This window comes from Somniosus microcephalus, chromosome 24, assembly GCF_052327205.1.
Source record: "Somniosus microcephalus isolate GS21.2 chromosome 24, FLI_Smic_1.0, whole genome shotgun sequence".
Taxonomy (NCBI): domain Eukaryota; kingdom Metazoa; phylum Chordata; class Chondrichthyes; order Squaliformes; family Somniosidae; genus Somniosus; species Somniosus microcephalus.
The window spans coordinates 29,806,629-29,832,401 of record NC_141010.1 but is presented as its reverse complement, the minus strand read 5'-3'; the positions used below and the strand labels follow the sequence as shown (position 1 = coordinate 29,832,401).

General features: G+C 42.6%; 1 protein-coding gene across 1 annotated transcript in view; it reads left to right on the top strand.

Annotated features, from left to right (window-relative positions):
* Positions 1-25,761, top strand: part of haus7 (HAUS augmin-like complex, subunit 7) — a 31,157-nt gene extending 5,396 nt beyond the window's left edge. Inside the window, exons 2-10 of the mRNA XM_085966381.1 lie at positions 4,240-4,355; positions 6,077-6,159; positions 9,390-9,451; positions 10,616-10,725; positions 14,726-14,875; positions 17,744-17,846; positions 18,718-18,924; positions 21,806-21,917; positions 25,592-25,761. Of these exons, the coding sequence (XP_085822507.1) occupies positions 4,240-4,355; positions 6,077-6,159; positions 9,390-9,451; positions 10,616-10,725; positions 14,726-14,875; positions 17,744-17,846; positions 18,718-18,924; positions 21,806-21,917; positions 25,592-25,659 (1,011 nt within the window). The 3' untranslated portion in view covers positions 25,660-25,761. The remainder of the gene's footprint in view (positions 1-4,239; positions 4,356-6,076; positions 6,160-9,389; positions 9,452-10,615; positions 10,726-14,725; positions 14,876-17,743; positions 17,847-18,717; positions 18,925-21,805; positions 21,918-25,591) is intronic.
* The last annotated feature ends 12 nt before the right edge of the window (positions 25,762-25,773 follow it).

Here is a 25,773-nt window from a genome sequence, read left to right as displayed (position 1 = left end):
ATTGTTTACTGTGGCCATGTTTGATTTACACCCTTGGTTTCTCTGACTTCCACTTTTGCTTTTCTCCTTCCTGTCTTTTGCTTCTCTCCTTACTTCCCTTTCCTCTGTCTCCCTGCACAGGTTCCCAACCCCCTGCCATTTTAGTTTAAACCCTCCCCAACAGCACTAGCAAACACTCCCCCTAGGACATCGGTCCCGGTCCTGCCCAGGTGCAAACCGTCCAGTTTGTACTGGTCCCACTTCCCCCAGAACTGGTTCCAATGTCCCAGGAATTTGAATCCCTCCCCCTTGCACTTTTCCTCTAGCCACGTATTCATCTGAAATATCCTTCTATTTCTACTCTGACTAGCACGTGGCACTGGTAGCAATCCTGAGATTTTTTTGAGGTCCTATTTTTTAATTTATCTCCTAACCTAAGGGCAGCACGGTGGCATAGTGGTTAGCACTGTTGCCTCACAGCGCCAGGGACCCGGGTTCGAATCCGGCCTCGGGTGACTGTCTGTGTGGAGTTTGCACATTCTCCCCGTGTTTGCGTGGGTTTCCTCCGGGTGCTCCGGTTTCCTCCCACAGTCCAAAGATGTGCGGGTTAGGTTGATTGGCTATGATAAATTGACCCTTAGTGTTAGGGGATTAAATACATGGGGTTATGTGTGTAGGGGTTACGGGGATCGGGTGGGATATGTGTCGGTGCAGGCTCGATGGGCCGAAATGGCCTCTATCTGCACTGTGGGGTTTCTGTGATTCTGTGGAACTCCCTATTTCCGATGTGTACACACCCGTAGGGATCGGAATATTCGGCCCAATATATTTATAGTATGATTACCCTTGGAGGTGCAGCAACAATTGTAAGAAGATTAGGCGGGTGTTCCTGAACTTTATTTTGAAGGGAAACATCCTAGGTCCAGTTTAACCAAAATGCAGAAGGACAAGGTGAGGGTTGGATTGGGCATGGAGTATCTAAAATTATATTAGCCATTCAAACATCGATCCATAGCATAGTGGGTTTATCTTGTAAATAATGTGGGTTGGCTGGAGATGAGGAGCAGTATGGTACCTGAAGTTGTATCAGTTAAGAATTTATTTTATTTTTCCCTCCTCCCCCCCCCCCCCCCCCCCCCCCCCCAAAGCACAGGCTTGAAGTATCAAAATTTAAATAATATGCTCCTGATGTAAATATCTATGATTGTAAGGCAGACATGTTCACATTCTACATTAGTTTCCTTATGGAGAATCCTCATTTTATTAAAGGTTGTAGCCTGGTAATGTTTTAAAAATGGGCAAAACTGTGTTAGATGTACTGTATATGAAGAAGGCTTTGTTCAATTGTTCCAGCAGACTTGTCAACAATTCAAGCTGCCCTATAAACAATTTTATAAATTCTTGACACAAAAGTGTGACAAAAATATGACAACAGGAAGTACGGTTTTGTAGATGGGAGTGCAAGCAACTGTAATATTTTTAATTTGGATGTGTGTGTCCTGGTCAATATTTATCCCTCAATCAACATAACAAAAACAGATTATCTGGTCATTTTCATATTGCTGTTTGTGGGAGCTTGCTGAGCGCAAATTGGCTGCTGCGTTTCCTACATTACAACAGTGACTGCACTTCAAAAGTACTTCATTGGCTGTAAAGTGTTTGGGACGTTCTGAGATGGTGAAAGGTGCTATATAAATGCAAGTATTTCTTATATATATACTATACCCATATATTTTAGATTATATTTTGTTTAACTCTCATTCCCTCTCCATAAACATGTACAATGATACAATATACAATTTTATTCTATTTTTCAATTAATTGCTATTGTTGACTCTATGTTCATCTCTTTATTCTTGCTTTCATTTCCAACAGTACCTAAAATATACCAGCACAATAATCCATTCTTTACTACAATATTTAATCCTTACTTTAACACATGTACAAGTATGCACGCAATTGTGGAATTATAGCTTGAAAATACATCTAATGCTCTCACGATACAAAATACAGTTTTGCTTATTTAATTAATGCAAATCCGTGTTCCTCAATATATGTACATTACATGGGATAAAACAGTGATTCATTATAAACAGTGCTTTGGGAGATTTGCTTGTTGTTAATTAGAAATGCTAATCAAGTAAATAAAGCACCAAACAGGCCTGGTAGTGGCAGGAAAATTACAGTTCTGGTATCATAAATAAAGAGTCAAACCTGGTTATAGGTTCAAAGGGACTGACCTGGTGCTACTACTGGCCTATTGTTTTGAAGCTTGTACTCCTTTTTTGACAAATTAAGTTTTGTCTCGGGGAGGAAAGGATTATAATAGTTTTCAGTAGTTCAGTTATATCTCGCATGCATATGTTTGGATTCTATGGGCTGGACTTTGATACTGGAGGCATGTAGGAGGCGGGACTACAACTTTCGGGGTTGTAGTCCTGCCTCCATCGAGTTGTGGCCAACCCACGCGATTTTCACTTGATTGACCTTGTTGAGCCCGACCAGCGGAAATATCAGCGTTTGACAGCTCTTTGAAGCTGTCAAACACTGGCAATCTGTACACTAAGTTAATTCCTTCCTCTCAGGCTGATTTAGAGATCTCTCCAGAACAGAAAGCAGAATGCTGCAACTTTTGACAGCTCGCGGCCATTCTGCTTTCTGTGCCGGTGAGATGAGGGACTCCCGAGACCTGAAGGAAGGAAAGCTGTAAAGGGAAGTAAAGGTAAGTAAAACTTCTTTAAACGCTTTACACAGACCAAACACACTTACCTCTGCACTCATGCACCCATCACTCACCTGAACACTGGACATCTCGAACCCTCCAAGTCCTTCAGCCCGACAGTTCGCCTCGCTAACTTGGCGTGTTTGGAGCCGTCGGGAATCCCACATTTCAGCAATAAAAATAGGGATTAGGCTAAAAACTGCCTGTTAACTACCTGTTAACAGGCAGTTAATTGGCACTAATCCCCTTCCCGCCTCGGGGAGGCGGGTCCCAGCACAGGTTGGGTATCCGCCTCCTTTGAAGCTGGCATGGAGGCGGGTTGGGGGCGGGATGGGTTCGTGCCCCCTGATTTTGAGATTTTAACCCCCCACACGCCTCCAATCCCACCTCCATGGCCCAGTGAAAATCCTGCCCTATGTCCAGGTAGAATTAAGTCCTTAAACTAAGTTGATAACTAATTAAAATGGTGAAATACATTGCATTGTATATTCTGGAAAGTAAAACTAATTTTAATATGGATTGAAACTATTTCACACAAAGTATAAAATAGCTGTCCTCAAAGCATTTGCATTGAACCTCTTCCACCTTAAGGGATTTATGTACTTTAGATGGGATAGGGTTATTAATGAAATAACATGGAATTTCATTGGCCCGGAATTTGCGGTCAGCGGCGAAGCGAAGGCGTTCGCTGCCGACCCCGAAGTACGCTTCGCGCAAGGATCTCACGATCCCTGTGCCGAGAACTTCGGGTTTTCCAACCTTCAATTCAAACCAGCGGAAGTTAGTGGGAATCCCTTTGTGAGAACTGCTGTGACGTCAACAGGCTGCCTAAGGAGCCAATCAAAACGCAGAATTCTCACCGACAGCGAACAAGGAAGTGAGTAAGCTCTTAAAATTCTAACTTTAAAAAAATGTTAGAGAGCAAAACAAAGATTGGGGCTCTCACGTGGAAAAGGCAAAACTGAAATAAAGATGGACAGACTTTAAAAAATCGTTTTTACTTTTTTGAAAAGTTTCTTGATTTTAATTTTTATTAAAATGGATTCATTTCACACTGCATAAAATAAAAATGAGTTTTCCAGGCCCATAACATTTGCTTAGCAGTAATAATGCTGTCAAATCTCCAGTCACACCTAATTGCTTTGGGTCTAACTTTTAGAGGGGAATTTAACAGCGTACTTACTGCCGAAGAGCAGAAGTTTTTGGCAGTTTCCCTGATTTGGCTGATTACGTAGATTGCCAGCTCTGTTTGGAGGGGCACACGCAGCCTGTTTCAGAGCTGTCAATGACTGACCGCAACTTCGAGATTTTCGCTTGCACATGTGCCAAATCTCAAAGTTGCGGTCAGTTTCAAAGGCCGCACCCCAACCGCAAATTCCGGGCCTTTATGTTTTTAAGTTTAGTGTGTCAGTTTTTGTTTTGTAAGGGCTTTCGGGAACTCTGCATGGCACAGCCTTTGTGTAAAAATATTTTCAAGTTCCGTTGCATTAGAACTGTTTCATGTTGCCCTATCCTAATGTTGGCAATTGCTCTTTCAGAATCTGAAATGCCCATTGCTGGAAGGAATCCGTGTGAATGATTCAGATGTGGTTATTCAGTTGCTGTGCACGCCAGGAGTGGACAGACTTCAGATCTTAGAATGGTTATGCATCAGGTGCCCAATGATTTCACATACATACTTTAAGGTTTTTGGTGTTTATGAAATGTTTGAATATTTTATATTTAACAAATAGAGAGGTATGAGATTAGGGCCAAATGTGGAGCCTATGCTTTGACCTTGGTGACAATGGGAGCTGAATGGCCCTTTCTCAGTCCTGCTTGATCCCAGCAATACTGCATTTTTTTTACTGCAGTTAGCAATCAGTAATGGCAAATGGGAAAACTTAAAAGTGCAATGCTATTTGTTCCTCGTAGTCCACGTTGCAGCCTGATTCCTCAACAAAGTAGTTACCTCACAGCCCAGGTATTAAATATTGGACAGTCCTGGGGGGTATCAAACACGTGACCATGGATAAGTTGAAACCCGCACCTGTACTTCTAAGATACTGTGTTGTAGCGTCTAAAACTTGGAGACCCCTAGATAAATATGTTATATTTTGTGCTGGCCTGCAGAAGATACTACTGTAGCAACCTTGTTGAACAGGATGCAGATTGTAAATAATATTTAACTTAACTTGCTAATATGGTGTGTTTGTTTTGAATTCCTTGCAAGGAAATATTCATAATCTAATAATGACTAACCTTTCGCCAGTAGGACCTGGATTGGAACACCGCCTACAGAATGATATGCAAATTTCTCTTTCTACAAATTGTAAGGATCCGAAGTGAACAGAATTTAGGCCATGCCAATTCTGTTCCTGTGTAAGGACACAGCAAAATCTTCCCATAATTCAGGAATCAGTCTGCAGCCTCATGAATGGCTGATCTGGGAAGCAAAAATGTCACATTGACACAATAAGGGGAGCTCTTATTTTGAAACTAAACTACATTGTTGGAGCAGTGTGGAGGGATTTTACTCTAACCTATAATGTACCTGACCTGAGAGCAGGAAAGTACAGTAAACTTTTTTTTATCCGGCACGGACGGGACCGACGTGGTGCCGGTTCATCAAAAATTCCGGATAACCGAACGCTATAGTAAAAGATACGGAGCTGAGAGCTCCGTATAAAGCAACAAACCCTGTTGCTTCTTCAGAACAATGGGCACAAGTTGCAAGCGCCTCTGTAGCTTAGCAACAGCTGCAGCCACACCCTTGCACAGCAACAAATGGAGTAAAAAAAGTAATAAAAGTTACCTGAACCTACTCCTGAATTTTGCCGGTTAACCGAGATTTCCGGTTATTTAGGTGCCGGTAAATCAGAAGTTTCCTGTAACATTGATTTAAAAACGAAGTGTTCAGCAAGGGTGTGCAAACTATTCCCATGGATCATGTGCATCCCCGAAGTCCATGCAGTTTTTGCCTTATTTCCAGTTTCACTTCACTCGTTTATCCTGTTGAATGTTGTGTGCCTGGAAGTATGGAAAGGGGTGTTCTTAAAGCTGCTGCCTAATTGGTGCATAAATCCTAACTCAGAACACCAAAATCTGTGGGTATTTGCAGCTTGAGATATAAGCAAATTGATGGAAACATTGATTTAACCTCAATTTATGGCCCATAAGACTTCATGGTATGCACCCAAGAGGCTCACAGAAACAAAATGTTTGGACAACCTTTGTGTACTGGGTTTTAACTTTTAATGAGGTATCGATTTGTCAATTTGTTTTTGCTGTTCACTTATGTAGATTTCCTGCAATTTAAGTGCTTGACATAAACATGCTAATGTATCATCATAGTGAAAGAATTAAAGGATAACTAATTTCTTATTTGTTTTACAGCTGCTATCCACCTTTCAAAAGAAAATTTGAAGAACTACGTTTTCACTCCATGAAAGACTATGGAAAAGACCTTATAATAAAACGTAGGATATTTTCTTTATTTTCCTAGTGCCTATAATAGATCAGAACGTTATACTTCACATTGTTAATGGTTTAACCTTTTTGTTTCATTCTTCAGTTTCCCTCTGAATGCTGCTTTGATATTTTTCATATCAGTTTACTTTGAGTGAATTATTTGGGGAAAAATGGTTTCTGTTCAGTGTTTATAAAGCCTCATATCCTGTAGTAAGCATGTATGTGTTACTTGAAGTTGTGGTATGATCTGATTCCCGTGATCACTGCTACTCCAAAGCGCATATAATGTGAATTCCGTCAAATGTATTTTTCATCCGCTTTTATCTGGCCATACCTACCTGAATGCAAATAAGAACCATAATTTTTATTTGAAAGCTATAAATAACCAATATCTATTTCATGGTGGCAAGCTGTGGTTGAATTGTAGGACTGTAACAAGTTTTAAGATGCACACTTTTTTGTGACTAGTTTAGACTGCGTGGAGGGTAAAGGCCAACTCAGACTGGTTGGGCCAAGTTTCCTAATTGTAACTTCTATATATTTCTATCAATAAGCTTTTCAGAGAACATTAAGTGCTCACTGCTCAGTACTGCAGGGTGCAGGAATCTGATTCGTTTTTAATTACAGCCCTAGTAATTGGATGAATCCAAGTGCATGTATATATTAGCAAAAGAAGTAGTGCTGTCCATGTACTTTGCCTGGGAAAGGATTGGTTCCACAGGCAAAGGCACACTCAGATGAGTTCATTCTAGCTCTTTGTCCGTGTCTTTCTAATTCCTGGTAGGCATATTTTTAAATTATTGATAGTTTACTTAAATTTAGCGGCCTCTTTTTGTTTTGCAGGTAAAATTTGATCATGCTAATATTGCCATAAATTACTGTAATTTGCACTCACTCCCAGATGCTGTTTCTCGTGCCTAGTGCAAAGAACTACTTCCACAGGCAAGCCAATACCTCCTATGAATCAGAACTGACCTTGTTGATGTAATTTGGGAGCAAATGTTCCCTGGATGAATAATAAGCTCAATTATTGTCAATATGCACACTGGAAACAGTAATTCCAGACTTCTCCAACTACTGGACATATAACATTCTGACAAACTGTATAACTCGGGCTACAAGCTATGAATCGGGTTTATTAATTAAAATTAAACACTAGCAAGAACAAATATCATTAGATCACTGGTAAAAGAATCCTTGATTTTTGCACTAGTACTTTAAACCTGTTTCAAAATAATACATGTACCAAAACTTGGATCATGACCGTGAGGAAAAGCGTGTATGTGAAATTAGATATTCAGAGTGTTTCCTGTAGCTTTGGCTTGTTAAACTGCTTGGCAAAGTGGAGCTTCAATAGTGAAAGCTTGATTATGGGCAGCAGTTAGACCTGCATTTTGCTTTGAAGTTGGAACTAGGACAAATGAAGATCAAAAGGGTGTCTTTCACAATCGGGTACAGCTGTCAATCACAAATAGGTTTCAAAGCTAAAAGGTTTGCTTGACTGCATTTTACCTGATGATAAAATGTTTGTACCTCTGAAACAAAGCGGCTCTTGTACAGAGAATGTGCAGCAATACAAATTCTTAGTTTTCTTCTCACCCTTTTAATCACTATTAGCTGTTTCTAACACCTGAGTGAATTTTGTGTGTCATAATTGTTGAGCTGTCCACCTAGATAAAGAAAGACTTGCATTTATATACAGGAAACTTTCTGATATCCGGCACTGACGGGACCGAGCTGGTGCCATACCATCAAAAGTGCCGGACATACCAGCGTTCATGTTGAAACATACAGAACTGAAAAGCTCCGTGTGAATCAACAAACCCTGTTGCTTAGCAACAGCTTCAATACAGTCGGCTGCAGCTGCAAGCGTCTCTAGCTGAAGCTGTTGCTATAGCTACAGACCTTGCAGTGCCTGACTGAGGGGAAAAAAAGCAACAAGTACTAAAAAAAACTTATAGAAAACGGCTCCTGATTTCTGCCGTTAGATCGAGTATTCCGGACATATAACCTCCGGATAAACCAAAGTTTCCTGTAGCACCTTTCACGACCACCGGATGTCTCAACGTGCTTTACAGCGAATGAAATACTTTTGAAGTGGAGTCACTGTTGTAATGTAGGAAACGTGGCAGCCAATTTGCACACAGCAAGGTCCCACAAACAGCAATATGATAATGACCAGATAATCTGTTTTTGTTATGTGGGTTGAGGGATAAATATTGGCCAGGACAATAGATAAAGGTAACTTATATTTACCTTTTTGAAGTGGGTTTGGTACAAAAATTGTGTATTTAAGATACGCAGAGGCTGTTCTGAGCAAGCTTTAATCAAATTTAAGTGCGATTGGCCAGCTACCAAAATCCCATAAAGAAATATTAAAAAGTCTCATGAATTGAAGCAAGATATTTGATCCATCACACAAGTGTTTGCTTTTAAAACATGCTTTGAAAAATATCTAGCTGAATGAAATGGAGTGTACGTCAGCATTCTGTTGGAAACTACCTTGTTGAAAGATATGACTGAATAATGTGATATGCTATCTCGTATTGCATCGTGTCTCATTGTACAAACAATATGCAGAACAACCTTTAGGGAAACAGTCTTCAGATTTCTGATTTTTCTGTTTGAATTTGCACTCCCTGATCACCCACGCAAATGGATGGAATGGAAAATCAAAAGAGGCACGATGCAGTAGATCTGGGTGTTGGGGGGGCGGAGAGAAAGAGTGTGACTGACATGCTGGAAAAGGAGGAGACAGGAGAGGAAGAGGAGGAAAACAGATCAGAGTCTGGAGCCTGCGAACTGAGAAACAGGGAAGTTTGGACCCTGAAGAATACTGAATCTGCTTGGCAATTGGACCAGCACCCACAGCCTTTGGAGGAAGCGAGTTTCAGAATTCCGCTACCCTTTGTTTGAAAAAATGCTTCCTGATTTCACTCATAAATGATTTAGCTCTAATTTTAAGATTATGTCTGCTTGTTCTGGATTCGGCCACATGGGGAAATAGTTTCTCTGTATCTACCCTATTGAATCCCTTTATCATTTTAAATAGCTCAATTAGATCACTACTCAATCTTCCATACTCAAATAAATACAAAGCAATATATCTTTCATGTACATACTGCAAGCGTATTTGAAAGAATAAATGTTAAGTTTGTTTAGAATCAATACTATTCCTCATTCGATTGATATAAAATTGCTTTATTCTGAGAAACACTAACATACCACTGTTTCACAGAAATGACCTGGCTTGGGCATAGCTTGGGAGTCTGCAGTGCTGAGGACTTTGATCTCTTTCGGGTAATGTACCTTATTTGATTTTTTAAGTTGTCTAATTCACATTAATATTTAGGCTATGCTGAAATTAGATTTCAAATTCCCAGTGGGTGCTGAACTTGAGTAGTATGGCTTTGTTCTTTTGATTCATGGATAATTTAATAGCCAGTTGTACAAGTTACCCCTTGTGCACGTTTGTATTCTTTGTCTGTATTTTGGTTTGGGAATTTCTCCAATATTCTGCTGACCGTTCTGGGTAGTAGTCCAAGGATTTAAATTCCTCCTGTAAAGGTGCCATGCAAGGCTTCCATTGCGATTAGCCTGGATTTGGATGTTGTGAAAGATAGCCCAATTTACCCATATGAGAACTTCTTTACTGGAATATGATGAACAGTTCTCAGTGACGTGATTCCTCCAAGACCAAAGAAGTGTCCTGAACATCCTGTGGGAGATATTTTGTGTGTAGGAAGCAGATCATTTTTCCTGGGAATTTTTATTTTGCCTTTCCTTTTGTAAGATTTTGGTTATTTGATGTAGCTCTGGTACTCTCCAAATCTTACGTTGCCCATTTTATGTTTGTACTAATCCTTGCACTCAATCTTCTGTAACAATTGTACCCTGATTGTTGTGTGACCCTGAATTTCACATTTTCCTTTCTCTCAAATCACCCACGGGATTTTAGAGCATGTATGAAAATTGACCTCCTCCACCCCCTGTATAGGTGCCAACACCTCTATAATGTAGAAATGACTTGTATGACTATTAGCACCACAACAATACAGCCTTTCAATTCTGTCAATAACTATACTTTAATACGGTATATTATCACTTCAGACTGCCATATTGCAGAACCCTAAAAATGTGAAACAGCCAACACTTGCCAAGCAGTTTAAAACTGACTATAGCTCAAGTTATTGGTATCTTGCAGTACCACTGACCTATAAATGCTTGCATTGGCACTTAATATACTTGAACTCCTAAGTTCCACAGTGCTCAGGTAACCAGTCACCTGATTTGTTTGGTATGGCACTGTGTAGATGTGGCAATTTAGATGGTCGTGTACAATGTTTGCAGGAATAGGTTGATTTTAAAAGTATTGGGTCTGAAAGTTGCTTTTATAATGAGTTAAATGCTGCTGGTTGTCAACCATGGATTACAAAGTTGTAATGTTTTCCTTTTGGATATTAGGGTCAGGCAAGTCCTTACAGTCAATTGGTGATGATGGATCAAATGTTGGGTGGCCTCCAACAACTTAAACAAATTACTGCAGCAGCCTCAACAGACTTGGAATGTAGTAAGTAAGTAGAACAATATTGTTGTCTTGTAATTCTATTTCATTATTCTTCTCTTTCATCATTCTATCATTTTAATTTTTTTTTACAAAAAGCTGTCCATTCCTTGCTTACCTTTTGAAAGCTGTATGCATCTATCGCAGAATGATGTAGATTACACTTCTACAGACTAGTTCACAGATTGATGTATCACAAATAATTGATTTATTCCTAACACTCGGTTGCCTACATCTTGGCACAGAATTCAACTCCGAGTTGCGGTCTCCTGTGTGAGGCGGAATGCTGCATGTTCCTTTAGAACATTTGAAGAAGAGAAGAATAGAGCCTGAACCAAAACAGTACGATGTTACATTTCTGCTGGAATCTTTGCAACAATTCAATTTCAATGAAAAATGAATTTTATTCCAATGTTCACTATAGGAAATTTGCAATTTTTGGGTCTCTCTAGTTCCCATCCTCCCTTTTCCTGATTGCATCAAATCTTTCCTTTTTTGTCTTCTCTCCAATTGCCCCCCCCACTTCACCCCGAAGGCATTGACTCCTAACTGGAGTACAGTTTTATGGAAATCCTTCAGAACCTTGCCTAGGTAGCCATTATTCAATAGTGAGCCATGACAGTATGTCGCTAGGCTGTTTGACTGAAGTGCAGGGAAGAAAGCGGAGCCTAATCCTGTCGTCACCTGACATCCACATGCACGTATTCCTCTAGGGATCCCAGGAAAGCGATCGGGAGCCCTGAATGATTTTCCTCCACTCCCCAACATGGGGACCTGATGCCAGTTGGGGCACTCCTACTGCTGCCCACCCGAGATCAGATCATTGGGCGCAGATTGGGTGTCAAACCCAGGACCCTGATAGCTGAGCTACTCCCTGCCTTGAACCTTGGATCAAGTAACATTACTGAAGCTGTTTTTAATTTTCCTTAAGGAACAAGGTAAAGTGTTAATTTCATGAAGTACATTGGCACTTACACAGTACTTACAATTTTGTGTCTGCTTCCCCCCCCCCCCCCCCCCCCCATTGTAAATCCCTGTGTCCACATTTAAAATGGAAACTGCCTTTGTAAAGGAGTCAGCCTCGCACCAATTGCTTCAGTTTTGTGTCTCCCAGCTCCTCGGCTTGTACTGTAGAGAAACTGCTATGCTCCAACCAACTCTGCTTTCCAAATTGCTGCGAATTTTGCTATTTAATGTTAAAAGTATAAAATCAAAATATAATATATTATAATTGTGGTGTATGTAACTTGTTTCACCTTAAGAGAACTTAAACCTGTTCCACCTTAAGAGATGTACTACTTTCTCTGGCTGCTGTATACGGTAATACCGGTGGTGACCACACCGGTATATAAGTGCTGTGTAGTAATTTGCTGGGTAGTTCAGCCCTGACCTTCGACTAGTAAAGACCTGTTAAAGTTATTCTTGTGGTCTGTGTGCAGTGATTCATATTAACCATAACTGGAACACACAGACTTAACAATAATATATATTATAAGGCCAGGTAGTCTGCGGTGAGTGTCTCATCTCCTGACTCCCCAAAGCCTTTCCGCCATCTACAAGGCACAAGTAAGGAGTGTGATGGAATACTCTCCACTTGCCTGGATGAGTGCAGCTGCAACAACACTCAAGAAGCTCAACACCATCCAGGACAAAGCAGCCCACTTGATTGGCACCCCATCCACCACCTTAAACATTCACTCCCTCCACCACCGGCGTACCGTGGCTGCAGTGTGTACCGTCTACAAGATGCACTGCAGCAACATGCCAAGGCTTCTTCAGCAGCACCTCCCAAACCCGCAACCTCTTCCACCTAGAAGAACAAGGTCAACAGGCACATGGGAACACCACCACCTCCAAGTCACACACCATTCTCACTTGGAAATATATCGCCGATCCTCCATCGTCGCTGGGTCAAAATCCTGGAACTCCCTCCCTAACAGCACTGGGAGTACCTTCACCACACGGATTGCAGCAGTTCAAGAAGGCTGCTCACCACCACCTTCTCGAGGGCAATTAGGGATGGGCAATAAATGCCGGCCTTGCCAGCGACGCCCAGATCCCATAAGCGAATAAAAAAAAAATATATATATATATATATATATATATATGTCAGAATGTATCACTTTAAAATGGGGACTGAATTACGTCTGTGTATTCTGCTCCAATTATCCCATGCCCTTTAACCCAGTGCACCTATAGATTGCATAATGTTCCCATTCAAATTATCACGCATGTGTGGTTTTTCCCCATTGAAAAGCCGGTGAGCTGGCTGCGCGGGAGGTCCAGAGCGCTGCCCGGCCATGCAGCTTAAAAGGAGCAGGGCCATCGGAAATCTACTAGTATTGTAATAATAATACTGTTAATTAACATGTTTGAAAAAATATATACTCTAGTGTTGTTTAATATAAATTTAAAATACAGGTAGACTACCCTTTATCCGGACTTCCGAAAACCGAAACCCTCTAAAAACCGAAGGTTTTTTCGTTCAGCGTAAGTCGTGCGTACGACTTACGCTGAACGAAAAAACCTTCGGTTTTTAGAGGGTTCCGATTGCGGAAGTTCGGATAAAGGGTAAGTCGTGCGCACGACCCCCCGCCAGCCCCGACAACCGCCGACCCCCCCGCGGACCCCGCCAGCCCCGACAACCGCCGACCCCGCCAGCCCCGACAACCGCCGACCCCGCCAGCCCCGACAACCGCCGACCCCCGCCAGCCCCAACGACCGCGGACCCCGCCAGCCCAGACAACCGCCGACCCCGACAACCGCCGACCCCCGCCAGCCCCGACAACCGCCGACCCCCCCGTGGACCCCGCCAGCCCAGACAACCGCCGGCCCCCCGCGGACCCCGCCAGCCGCCGGCCCCGACAACCGCCGACCCCGCCAGCCCCGACAACCGCCGACCCCCCCGCGGACCCCGCCGGCCCCGACAACCGCCAGCCCCGACAACCGCCGACCCCGCCAGCCCCGACAACCGCCGGCCCCGACCCCCGCCGATCCCGACTGACTTACGCTGAGCGTCAGCGTAAGTCGTGCGCACGACCCCCCCGCCGACCCACCTTCCGAAATCCGAAATTCTCCTTTATCCGAAACTCGGCTGGTCCCGAGGTTTTCGGATAAAGGATAGTCTACCTGTACTAAAATCAGCTCATAAATATTATGCCTTAGTACAAGTTGCAATTGTTTTATAAACTAAGTGCCTTTAGAGTTTCCTCCTTCGGTGTTGCCCCTAGGATTTCAACAAAGCATAATGGCAGGATTGTGAAATATTAATATGTCTGCATTGTAGCCATTTGTAGCTGAGATTTCCAGAAAGTCTAAAGGTGGTTATGTGAAACTTTCATGCTATGTCTACTTGAACTATGATAAATACCCAATGGTACAATTATAGACTTTATACTTCTGGTAGAATTTTTATACAAATACTTGGTTGTGTCTAGAAAGAGCATTTGAAGCTATATGCCGTAGGATAAGAACATAAGAAATAGGAGCAGGAGTAGGCCATACGGCCCCTCGGGCCTGCTCCGCCATTCAATAGGATCACGGCTGATCTGAATCTAGACTCACGCCCACTTCCCTGCCCTCTCCCCGTAACCCCTGATTCCCTTATCTGCTAGGACAATGTCTATCTCCATTTTAAATTTATTTAATGTTGCAGCTTCCACAGCTCTCTGGGGTAGCAAATTCCATAGATTTACTACCCTCTGAGTGAAGAAGTTTCTCCTCATCTCAGTTTTGAAAGGGCAGCCCCTTATTCTAAGATTATGCCCCCTAGTGAAGTACTGGTGGGAAAATTTGAAATGCATTAAAAGTATCCGACAAGAAACATATCAAATGTGTTAAATAGGCCTGGTGATAACATGGTTTCTCTATTTTTAAATAGTTGAATGTTAAGAGTTTATAATGGACCTTTAAAATTATGCGCTGAGAAAATCCACTGGGTCCATGACCAGTAAAGATCTTTCCTTGGAACTTTAAAATATGGTAATCAACTTTTCTTTTCTTTTGTTAAGTTCTGTTCATGCATGGAATTTCCAGCTGCTGAATGAAGTTCTGAATGATCCTCATCTCCGCTCGCCAGTAAATCTGGAGTGTAACCTCTCTCTTGATGCATACAGACACCTCAAGAGAGCTGAGGCCAATTTTGAATCACGAGGAAAAAAGCAAGTGATCTTTTGGTAGAATTTTGCTTTGCCAACCTGAACCTCATAAGAGACTATGATTTGACATTTTACTGCCTACAAAGTCAAATATTGTTATAACACTCAAAAATGCAAGTAGCTGCTCCTAAAGCTTAGAAAACATATGTTTAGCAGCTCATATATTAATGAGATAAACCCCTAACAAAAATTACTTTGTATCTACAAATTTGTTATAATGAAGCATGAAATATTGAGATCTGAAATTTAAAAAAAATAACTAGCATGGGCTAGATGATGCTGGAAACTTAAAAAACCTATGTTTTTATTGCATTTATCTACATAGATTCAGATCACATTACAACACAGGAATGTATAATTGGTGTATATGAAGACAAAAACTCTTCATCTTGAATTACTTTAATTCTAGATAATTGTATAACTTGCATGAGTTAACTTCTGCATGGCTTGCATAGGTTTTACCCAGTGTAGCTCTGAAGAATTCTGCATTTAAATAATTGTAGATCCACCTCTATGGCACTGCTCTAGCTTGATTCTGCTCCTGTCTGTTCCAACAAAGCCAACATGTCTCTTGCATTGACTTTGGCTTCTTCTCCTGTTCCCGCCTCTGCACAGTCACTCCAGGAATGTCTCGAGACTCCATCCTTGGCTGAGTTTTTTCTCTCGTCACTAGCCTCGACAACCTGCTGTCTGCTTCCTTAGCTGACAGCAAAGTTGTGTAGCCCTGACTCCATTCCCCTCCCTAGCAGCTAACTTAGGCTGAGCCTCAGTGTCTGTACGACCTTAATCTGTGCTTCAAATCCCACATTCCAGCCACCACGAAGGCTGTCTATTTCCACATCTAAAATATTTCATGTCCTTGCTCATATCTCCCCCATACTGCTGCTGAAACTCCTGCCTGTGCCATTGTCACCTTCAGATTTGATTTACTCTAAGACCATCCTCGCTGGATTGCTGGGTTCCACTCTTTTATAAATTGCAACTCTTCAAACTCCTGCTCCGTCCTTGCTAACCTTCATTGGCTGCCTATCCCTAACACATTGATTTTAAAATCTTCATCCTCATCTACAAATCTCTCCATGCCCTTGCCCCATATTGCTTCTGACTCTGGCTTGCTTTGCATTTCCCCTCCCTCTACACTAGGGCAGGGTATTCAACTGTCTCTGCCCCAGACTCTGCAATGCTGTCTCTAAACCCATATGTCTTGTTACCTTCCTAACCATCAAAATGTCCCTCAAAACTCACCTCTTTGACTTTACTGTTGGTGTTGGCTACCAACTGTAATCCTTTTCCCATCATTACTAGGTGTCTGCTTATTTGTTTTTCACATCTGTGAAATGCTTCAGGATGTATTGTTACTGTAAAGGTGCCATAGAAGTGCTAGTTTACTTGCGGCTCATCAACCCCAAGCCCTGATGCTCCGTTTCTCTAATTAAACTTAACTCTGTACATAAGAACTACACATCCCACTGTAACTGTACATTTAAGCAATTCTGGGATGCTCCATTTTCCACTAATAGAGTGTAATGATCTTGATTAACATAAGTTGAAATGCAACCAATTTGCATCTGCAACAGAGCCATTTGGAAGTTTGCAACATCATATACCCACAAAATCATCGCTTATGCAGCGTACTGGCTCATTGTAATCCTAAAGTGTATACAGATTGAGCGTCCCGAATCCAGCAACCTTGGGACCAAGGCCGAGCCAGTTTTCGTGTTTTTCCGGACTTCGGAACGTGTTTCTGATGTCCGAAGTCCGGAAATATCACAACCTGGGCTCGGGCGTTTCCGGATTTCGGACATCAGAAACACGTTCCGAGTCCGGAAATGCCTGGGCCCAGGTTGCGGTTTGACAGGGTGTCCGGATTCCTGAACATTTTACGGATTCCAGACGACCCTGCCACCAATCGTCCCGGAGTCCTGATTCTGGAACATTCCAGATTCCAGAACTCCGGATTTTAGACGCTCAACCTGTATCGGCAATGTTCCCCGTTGCATTTCCAGCAGTTGCTATTAGCATTATTTTAGCCGTAGTGACTTTTTGGGGGTGGGTGGATGGGCAGGAGGCTGGTAGATCTATAGTGGTCTGTCACTTAATCGCTAATTAACATGGAATTTGTGTTTCAGTATGTTAAGTAAAGAAAGAACTTCCATTTATATAGCGACTTCCATGTCATCCCAAAGTGCTTCACAGTCAATTAAGCACTTTTAAAGTGTAGTCACTGTTGTAATGCAGGAGAACGTGGTAGCCAATGTGTTCACAGCATGATCCCACAAACAGCAATGAAATAAGTGACCAGATTATCTGTTTTAGTATGTTGGCTGAGGGATAAATGATGGCCAGGACATCAAAAGAACTCCCCTGTTTCTCTTTCATTTGTAACATGTAGTCTTTTAAGTCCACCGAGGAGGGCTGCTGGGTCTTCTATTTAAGTTTTGTCCAAAAGGTGGTGCCTCCGACTGTGGCACTCCCTCAGTGTTGCACTGAAGTGTCAGCTTCGATTATGTGCTCGAGTCTCTGGAGTGGAGCTTGCACCAATGACCACCTGATTCACAGGACAGAGTGCTGCCACTAAACCAAGGCTGACACCAGGCTTTTGGTCATCTGTCCTAGCATCTCCTTATATGGCTGTGTCAAATTTTTTTTTTGATAACGCCCCTGTGAAGCGCCATGGGACATTTTATTACATTAAAGCCGCTATATAAATATAAGTTGTTAGTGGCTATATTATAGTCCTTTTGATGTCCTTGAGGTAGTTTCATGCAAAGTGTATTCAAAAAGGGGTGATATTTAGGTTAACTTAAATTTACAAAAGAGACATGCTATTCTCTGCTATTACTTCATTTATCTTAAAAAAAATAATTTCAGGAAATGCTCACCGCCTTCTATTGATTCCCTGGAGAAATTGTTGATGAAGCTTTCTGAGGAATTAAAGGAAACAAATGGGCGCCTTGAAGAGATGAAGAAAACCGTAAGATCTGTAGTACATTGCAAGCTTTTTATAACGGATCTATCCTGACCAACCAATGTCTGTTCTTACCAAGAAAGAAGCTGTCAATGATTGCTCAATGGCAGCTGCTCTGAATCTTTTAAATGCACCTGTGCAGATGCTAGTCAGTCTTTTTGATCAATCAACTGGATGAGGAGAGGAAGAATGCTTTGTAAACTGGGGTGAAGGTGAAGAAAAATGATCTGTGCCTCTGAATTCAGGGGATGGAAGGAGAGGGTGTCTCTGAGAGCAAGGTGAAATGTTCCTCTGAATTGGGAGAGGGGGAGATGGGACTTGCAGTATTTTCGGTGGGTAGATTCTAATGGGTTTCTGAAAGAATTTGTATGAACTTTGTACTAAAGGGTAATGATAATGCTGGGAAATTGGAACATCTTCCCAATTTGGTCACCAGTATTAGTATCTCACATTACCAGGTCAAATGAAGCACAGTTAAATGCAGAATGAAGCTCATTCTGTCCCAACAAACCTTAACCGTAAGAGCACTCCGTAATGCACGAGTGTGACATTGACTATTTCTCTCTCTAACTATTCTGTGGGCTGTCTGAATGAAATTTCCAATTAATGTTAGCTTGGGAACAGTTTTGCATTGTGAGCTCACACCCATTGGAAGCTGGGTTCAGACTTTCCAAAGTAATTGTAGGTAGGATCCTGACAGCCAAACCCATGGAGTTTTTAATCCCACCATTCTGGGATTGATACAGTCCCATGCCCCACAGGTGTGACACACTGTGCCACTTAATACCTCAGGTTCTAGTTGTTCACGCTCTTTGGTCAGTAAGGAATTGCTTCAGTAATACTGGTAACTTTTATTTTAAACCTTATTTTTATTTAGGTTGCTTTCTTGGGCTCCACGGAGTGTAATGATATCACCATCCAAACCTTGAAGCTCACACTTTCGGACTTTCATCAGCTGATGACTGTGTTTTCCCTAGCATTTGAGCATGAATTTGGTGTACACTGTAATAAGGCTCCACCTCAACTTTGCAACTTTGGACCACTCTGCAAAACTATACATAAGCTGCTCACATCCTGCATTGATGTAAGTGTCTCACTCTCATTTGTGATTTTAAAGTGCAGTACTGAGATTCTTAAAACTTAAATATTGTCCTCTAATCATTGATTGTATAATGGGTATTGTATAATAGGTCTATCTGCCAGGATACCCAAAAGACAACTTTTGGAAACCGGAATATAATTGCTAATTCTACACCTCCATCCCCCACCAGGACGGCCTGAGGGCGCGCCACTTCTTCCTTGAACAGAGGTCCAACTAGTCCCCATCCACCACCACCCTCCTCCGCATGGCTGAACTTGTTCTCACATTGAACAACTTGTCATATGGCAGGACTACACTTCCTCCTACCCCACTTCCTGTAAGGACGCTCTTCCATTCTCCCAGTTTCTCCGTTTCCGCTGCATCTGCTCTGACAATGCCACCTTCCATACTAGTGCTTCCGACATGGCTTCCTTTTTCCTCAATCGAGGATTCCCCTCTACCGTGGTTGACACGATCCTTGACCGTGTCGTTCTATTTCCCGCACTTCTGCCCTCACCCCTGCCCCTCCCTCCCGGAACCACGATAGGGTCCTCACCTTTCACCCCACCAGCCTCGACATTCAATGGATCATCCTCTGCCATTTCAGCCACATCCAGCATGATCCCACCACCAAACACATCTTCCCCTCACCTCCCCTTTCAGCATTCCGAAGGGACTGCTCTCTCCGTGACACCCTGGTCCACTCCTCTATCGTCCCTTCCCTTTCACCCGGCACCTTCCCGTGTAACATAGAAACATAGAAGATAGGAGCAGGAGTAGGCCATTCGGCCCTTCGAGCTTGCTCCGCCATTCAATGAGATCATGGCTGATCATCCAAATTCAGTACCCTGTCCCTGCCTTCTCCCCATATCCCTTTAGCCTTAAGAAATATATCCAACTCTTTCTTGAATATACTTAATGAACTGGCCTCCACCGCCCTCTGTGGCAGAGAATTCCACAGGTTCACCACTCTCTGGGTGAAGAAATTCCTAAGGAACGTTCCCTCTGAGACACCCTGGTCCACTCCTCAATCACCCCCAACACCCCCTCCCCTTCCCACAGCACCTTCCCATGCAAGCGCAGGAGATGTAACACCTGCCCTTTACCTCCTCCCTTCCCACTGTCCAGTGCCCCAAACACTCTTTCCACGTGGAACAGCGATTTACTTGTACTTCTTTCAATTTAGTATACTGTATTTGCTACTCGGGATTCGGTCTACTCTACATTGGGGAGACCAAATGCAGATTGGGTGACCGCTTTGCGGAACACCTCCGTTCAGTCCGCAAGCGTGACCCCGAGCTTCCAGTCGCCTGTCACTTTAATTCTCTGCTCCACTCCCACTGTGACCTCGGCCTCCAAAACTGTTCCAGTGAAGCTCAACGTAAGCTCAAGGAACAGCACCTCATCTTTTAGTTTGGCACTTTACAGCCTTCTGGACTCAACATTGAGTTCAGCAATTTCAGGTCATGACCTCTGCCCCCCATTTTTTTGTACGTCAGTTGTTGATGCTTCTGCTATTCCCATTTACATCTCTTCCAGATCCATCTTTTGTTTCTTTACTTGTCCCGTTACCATCTCCTTTTGCCTTGCACCTTCATCCCTTTTGTCATTTAATCTCTCCTGCCTTCGACCCTATTACAGAACTTCCCTTTTGTTCTCAGATTCAGCATAATGGTCTTTACCTCCTGCCCTGTTGTGGCAGTACAGTAATGATAAATATGAACTCTGAGGGGGTGATTTGCCAATATTGGAGACGGGACTGCTGCTTGTCAGGTTTTAGTCCCGCCTCCATCAACTTGTGGCCAACCCACGCTATTTTCCCTTGATTGACCTTGTTAAGCTCGCCCAGTGGGCTTAGCAGGCCAATTAAGGGGAAGCTGGTTACAGAGAACGTCAATGTATGACGTTTCAGCTGTCAAATTTTTGACAGATGAATTGTCATCATTTGATAGCTCTGTGAAGCTGTCCAACACTGACATTCTCTGTTGTTTGATGAGTCCTTGTATTCAAGACTCATCAAACCTCTCTTGTGAGCAGAAATCAGATGGATGTTGCATCGGAGAATCTCTGCCGGTGAGATGTGAGACTCTCCGCATCCCCAACGGTTGAAGCCTGCAGGAAGAAACAAAGGTAAGTAAACATTTTCTATCACTTTCCACTCACTTCACATTCTCACCTCTCCACACTTGTACCCATCACTTACCTTCACAGTGCACTTTTGCACCCCTCCGACCCCCGCAGACCCACTGCTCGCCTCGGTGACCCTGGTGGGGTTTCCCGACATCAGGAAGCCCGCGCCTCTGGTGGCAAAATGGGGATAATCCTTTTAATTGCCTGTTAACTAGCTGTTAGCGGCTGTAATCCCCCTTCCTGCCTCCAGGAGACGGGACCCGGTACCGCGGGTCGGCTACCCGCCTCCTGGGAAGATGGCACGGAAGCGGGTTGGGGGCAGGATGGGCACCCGCCCCCAGATTCTGCCATTTTCCTGACAGTCCCGCCTCCCCAGGGCTGGCAAAATCCAGCCCTGAGCTTCCACAGAAATGTTCTGATTTTACATTTAAAAATAAAACACCCAATCCATTTCAGAATGTGTTGAGGGCAGACTTGCAGTTTGATGCTATTACAGTATGTTCACATAGTTCCTTCATAGTAACAATCAGTGCACTTGTATGTAAGGCTCATTGTATAAAATATCTGTCCAGTTTGCACATTAACGAGTCGCCACCATGTCAAGTCAGATGCTAGTGCATGCAAACAGCAGTTGTGCCAAGTCCATTTGGTACTGCTGTTATTGTGACTGACATGGCTGAAGATATAGAATTTAGTGTCTAGACAAGATCTGAATCCTAAAATACTTGTAATGTACATATACCTCTTTACAAAGGAACTTGCTGGCTTGGCAGAGATAAGTGACACATGCAGAAAGTTGGAGACAACTGTGGATGGACTGCAGCAAGATGTGATAACCTGGGATAGTGGTGAAGTTGCTACACTGTGTGAGTAAAAGGAATCTTGCGAACAACGCCTACCTCTCTCAGTGTGCATTTATATTGCATGCTCTTTCTAGCAGGATTGCAAATGTTGAGAAAATGTGATTCACTTTTTCTAAACTTTGGGATATAAATTTAATTGTCAGTAAATAGTCCCTGTTAATTGTGATATGCACCATATTAAACGCATAGAGCATATTTAGAGTTTTGTAAGGTTACATAAACGTGATTTTAACTCATCAGTATCTCTGGCATACATTCTCTCAAGTTATTTTCACGAATGTTCCCTATAAATTTAATTTGTTCTGCTATGTATTCAGGTGCTGGACATCCACTGCAATACAAAAATGTCCTTACTATTATTATCCTGAAGGAATATGCTCCTTACTGCATGTGGTTCCATTGCCCAAGCACCCTGGGGTAACTGCTTTTTGGGCCATTATTCATGTGTGACCTATGGTGACAAATGTCGTCAGGCTGTTTGATTACTGGGGGCATCAGAACTGAGCTCGGTGTAGTTTAACCTGATGTCCACACACCGCTTTCAGCAGGGGTCACTATATGATGAGCAGTAACTCTCACTGATATTTCTTTTCCTTCCCTAGCCTCTGACTTAACTTGGGAGCACTTAGGTAAATTATAATTATCACCTCTGTTGCAAACGACTAGCTTGTTCGCTAACTTGGACAGAATTAACCTTGGGACCTTTGGCTCCGTTAGTTGCTGCATCAATCCATTGAGCCATCAGGATGACATAAGGACCATTCTATTAGTTGTCTTGAGGTTTATGTTTTATGCAACATCCCTTCAGGAAATCCACTGTAATACAAAACAAGACTGGTTAATACAATCTTCATCAACAACAAATTGTATTTATGTAGTGTCTTTAACTAGAAAAAATGTGTCAAGTTGCCTCAGAGGTGTAAGGACTAATTGAATGCCAACAAAGGAGATATTAGGGTTGATCAAAAGCTTGGTCAAAGAGGCTGGTTTTAAGGAGGTCCTTAAAGAAGGAGAGGGAGGTGGAGAGGGGGAGGAGTTTAGGGATGTAAACCCAGCAAGTGGGGCCAAGGCACAGCTGGCAATGGGTGGGGATGGGGGGTGGGGGGGATGCACTAAAGGCTGGAGTCAGTGGAACTGAGTTTGGGAGGGTTGCCCTGATCAACCCTCTCTGTTACCTCATCAAAAAACTCCATCAAGTTAGTTAAACATGATTTGCCTTTAACAAATCCGTATTGGCTTTCCTTAATTAACCCACACTTGCCCAAGTGACTGTTAACTTTGTCCCTGATTATTGTTTCTGAAAGCTTCCCCACTACTGAGGTTAAACTGACTGGCCTGCAGTTGCTGGGTTTATCCTTACACCCTTTTTTGAACAAGGGTGTAACATTTGCAGTTCTCTGACACCACCCCCATATCTAAGGAGGATTTCCTCATTAACCTCCCTCAGCATCCTGGGATGCATCCCATCTGGCCCTGGTGACTTATCAACTTTAAGTACAGACAGCCTTTCTAGTACAGGAAACTTTCGTTTAACCAGAGGTTAAATGTCCGGAAAGCTCTATCTACCGGCAAAATTCACCATAGAGCACATATACCAGAAATGCTGTTTACGGAGGTCACGGACCATCATCAAAGACCCTACCCACCCCAGCCACAGTCTGTTCGCCCTCCTGCCATCTGGGAGACGCTACAGATGCATTCGCACCCGAACGACCAGATTTAGGAACAGCTTCTTTCCCAGGGCTGTCATCCTACTGAACTCCACAAATAAACTCTAAAGCCTGCACATCTGCCAATGCACTTTATTATGTTTATGTTAATATATTACAAGCCAAATGAATGTTGAATGTTTAAATGTCTTAATCTAAATGTACACTCTCGGGAGCCGCAAGCCTACATTTCGTTGTACTGCACTTGTGCACTAACAATGACAATAAAGTTGATTATGATTATTATAAGTTTTTTTACTTCTCGTTGCTTTTTTTTTCAAGTCAGGCTCTGCAAGGTCTAGCTGAAGCTGTTGCTTAGCTACAGAGATGCTTTTAAGCTGCGGCTGACTGTTTTGAAGCTGTTGCTAAGCAACGAGGTTTGTTGATTCACACGGAGCTCAAAAGCTCTGTATGTTTTAACATTAGCGCTGGTTTCTACGGCAGTTTTGATGGTACGGCACCAGCTCGGTCCCGTCAGTGCCGGACACCAGAAAGTTTCCTGTACCTTCTCTTTATCAATTTTTATCTCATCCAGTATCTCCACTACCTCCTCTTTCACTATGACTTTGGCAACATCTTCTTCCTTGGTGAAGACAAATGCGAAGTACTCATTTAGTAACTCAGCCATGCCCTCTGCCTCCATGCGTAGGTTTCCTTTTTGGTCCCTAATCGGCCCTACCCCTTCTCTTACTACCCGTTTATTATTTATATGTCTATAGAAGACTTTTGAATTCTCTTTTATGTTAGCTGCCAATCTATTCTCATACTCTCTCTTTGCCCCTCTTATTTTCTTTTTCACTTCTCCACTGAACTTTCTATATTCAGTCTGATTCTCGCTTGTATTCTCAACCTGACATCTGTCATACGCGTTCTTTTACTGCTTCATCTTACTCTCTATCTCTTTCGTCATCCAGGGAGCTCTGGCTTTAGTTGCCCTACCTTTCTCCCTCATGGGAATGTACCTCGACTGTACCTGAACCATCTCCTCTTTAAAGGTAGCCCATTGTTTGATTACAGTTTTGCCTGCCAATCTTTGATTCCAATTTACCTGGGCCAGATCCATTCTCAACCCACTGAAATTTGCCTTCCTCCAATTAAGTATTTTTACTCTAGATTGCTCCCTGTCCTTTTCCATAGCTAATCTAAACCTTATGATACTATGATCACTGTTCCCTAAATGTTCCCCTACTGACACTTGCTCCACTTGACCCACCTCATTCCCCAGAACCAGATCCAGCAATGCCTCCTTCCTTGTTGGACTGGAAACATACTGATCAAGAAAGTTTGCCTGAACACACTTCAGAAATTCTTCCCCCTCTCTGCCCTTTACACTATTACTATCCCAGTCTATATTAAGATAATTGAAGTCCCTCATTATCACTACTCTATAGTTCTTGCACCTCACTGTAATTTCCCTGCAAATTTGCTTCTCTATGTCCTTCCCACTAGTTGGTGGTCTGTAGAATGCACCTTGTAGTGTAATGGCACCTCTATTATTTCTCTAATACTAATACTCACTGTCACCTACCTGCTGTCTTGTGACGTCACTCCTTGATTTTGCTGCTGTTTTGGAATTCACCGGATTTCTATCTGCCGCCTCTGCTGCTGACTCCTTCTAGGTCCGCGGCCTCGGCCTCCCGCGCTCTTTATTTTCTGCTGCTGTCTCTGCTGCCAACTCCTTCCACTGGTCCAAAATGTCCATTGGCACAGACAATTGCATATAAAAGTAACGATTATTGCAGTGAATCAGAGTTTGTTGGTGGTAAGGCACATACGAACATGTAATACAAACAACTGGAATTTTATTTTTTTAAACTTGAGGCGTTGAGAAGCTTATTAGGACAAATGGAGCTGCTAATTCCAAGACAATGATTCTGAATACTTATTAATGTAAAATATTCATGCATATTAAGGACATTGAAATTTGTCAAAGAATATGAATGTTCATTTCTTTTTCTTTTCCTTCAGCGATACGAGTTAAAGAAATGAAGAAGAAATACGCAGAATTTCTGGAAGTCTTTCAGAGCCATGCCTAATGAAATTGTAGTTCTGTATGTACATAGTGTGTTCTTTCAATGTTGACGCCTGCAAAGCTCTTCTCATCTACTCTTTGAAAATAAAACTTTGTGAAAATTCTAGACGGGAATGTC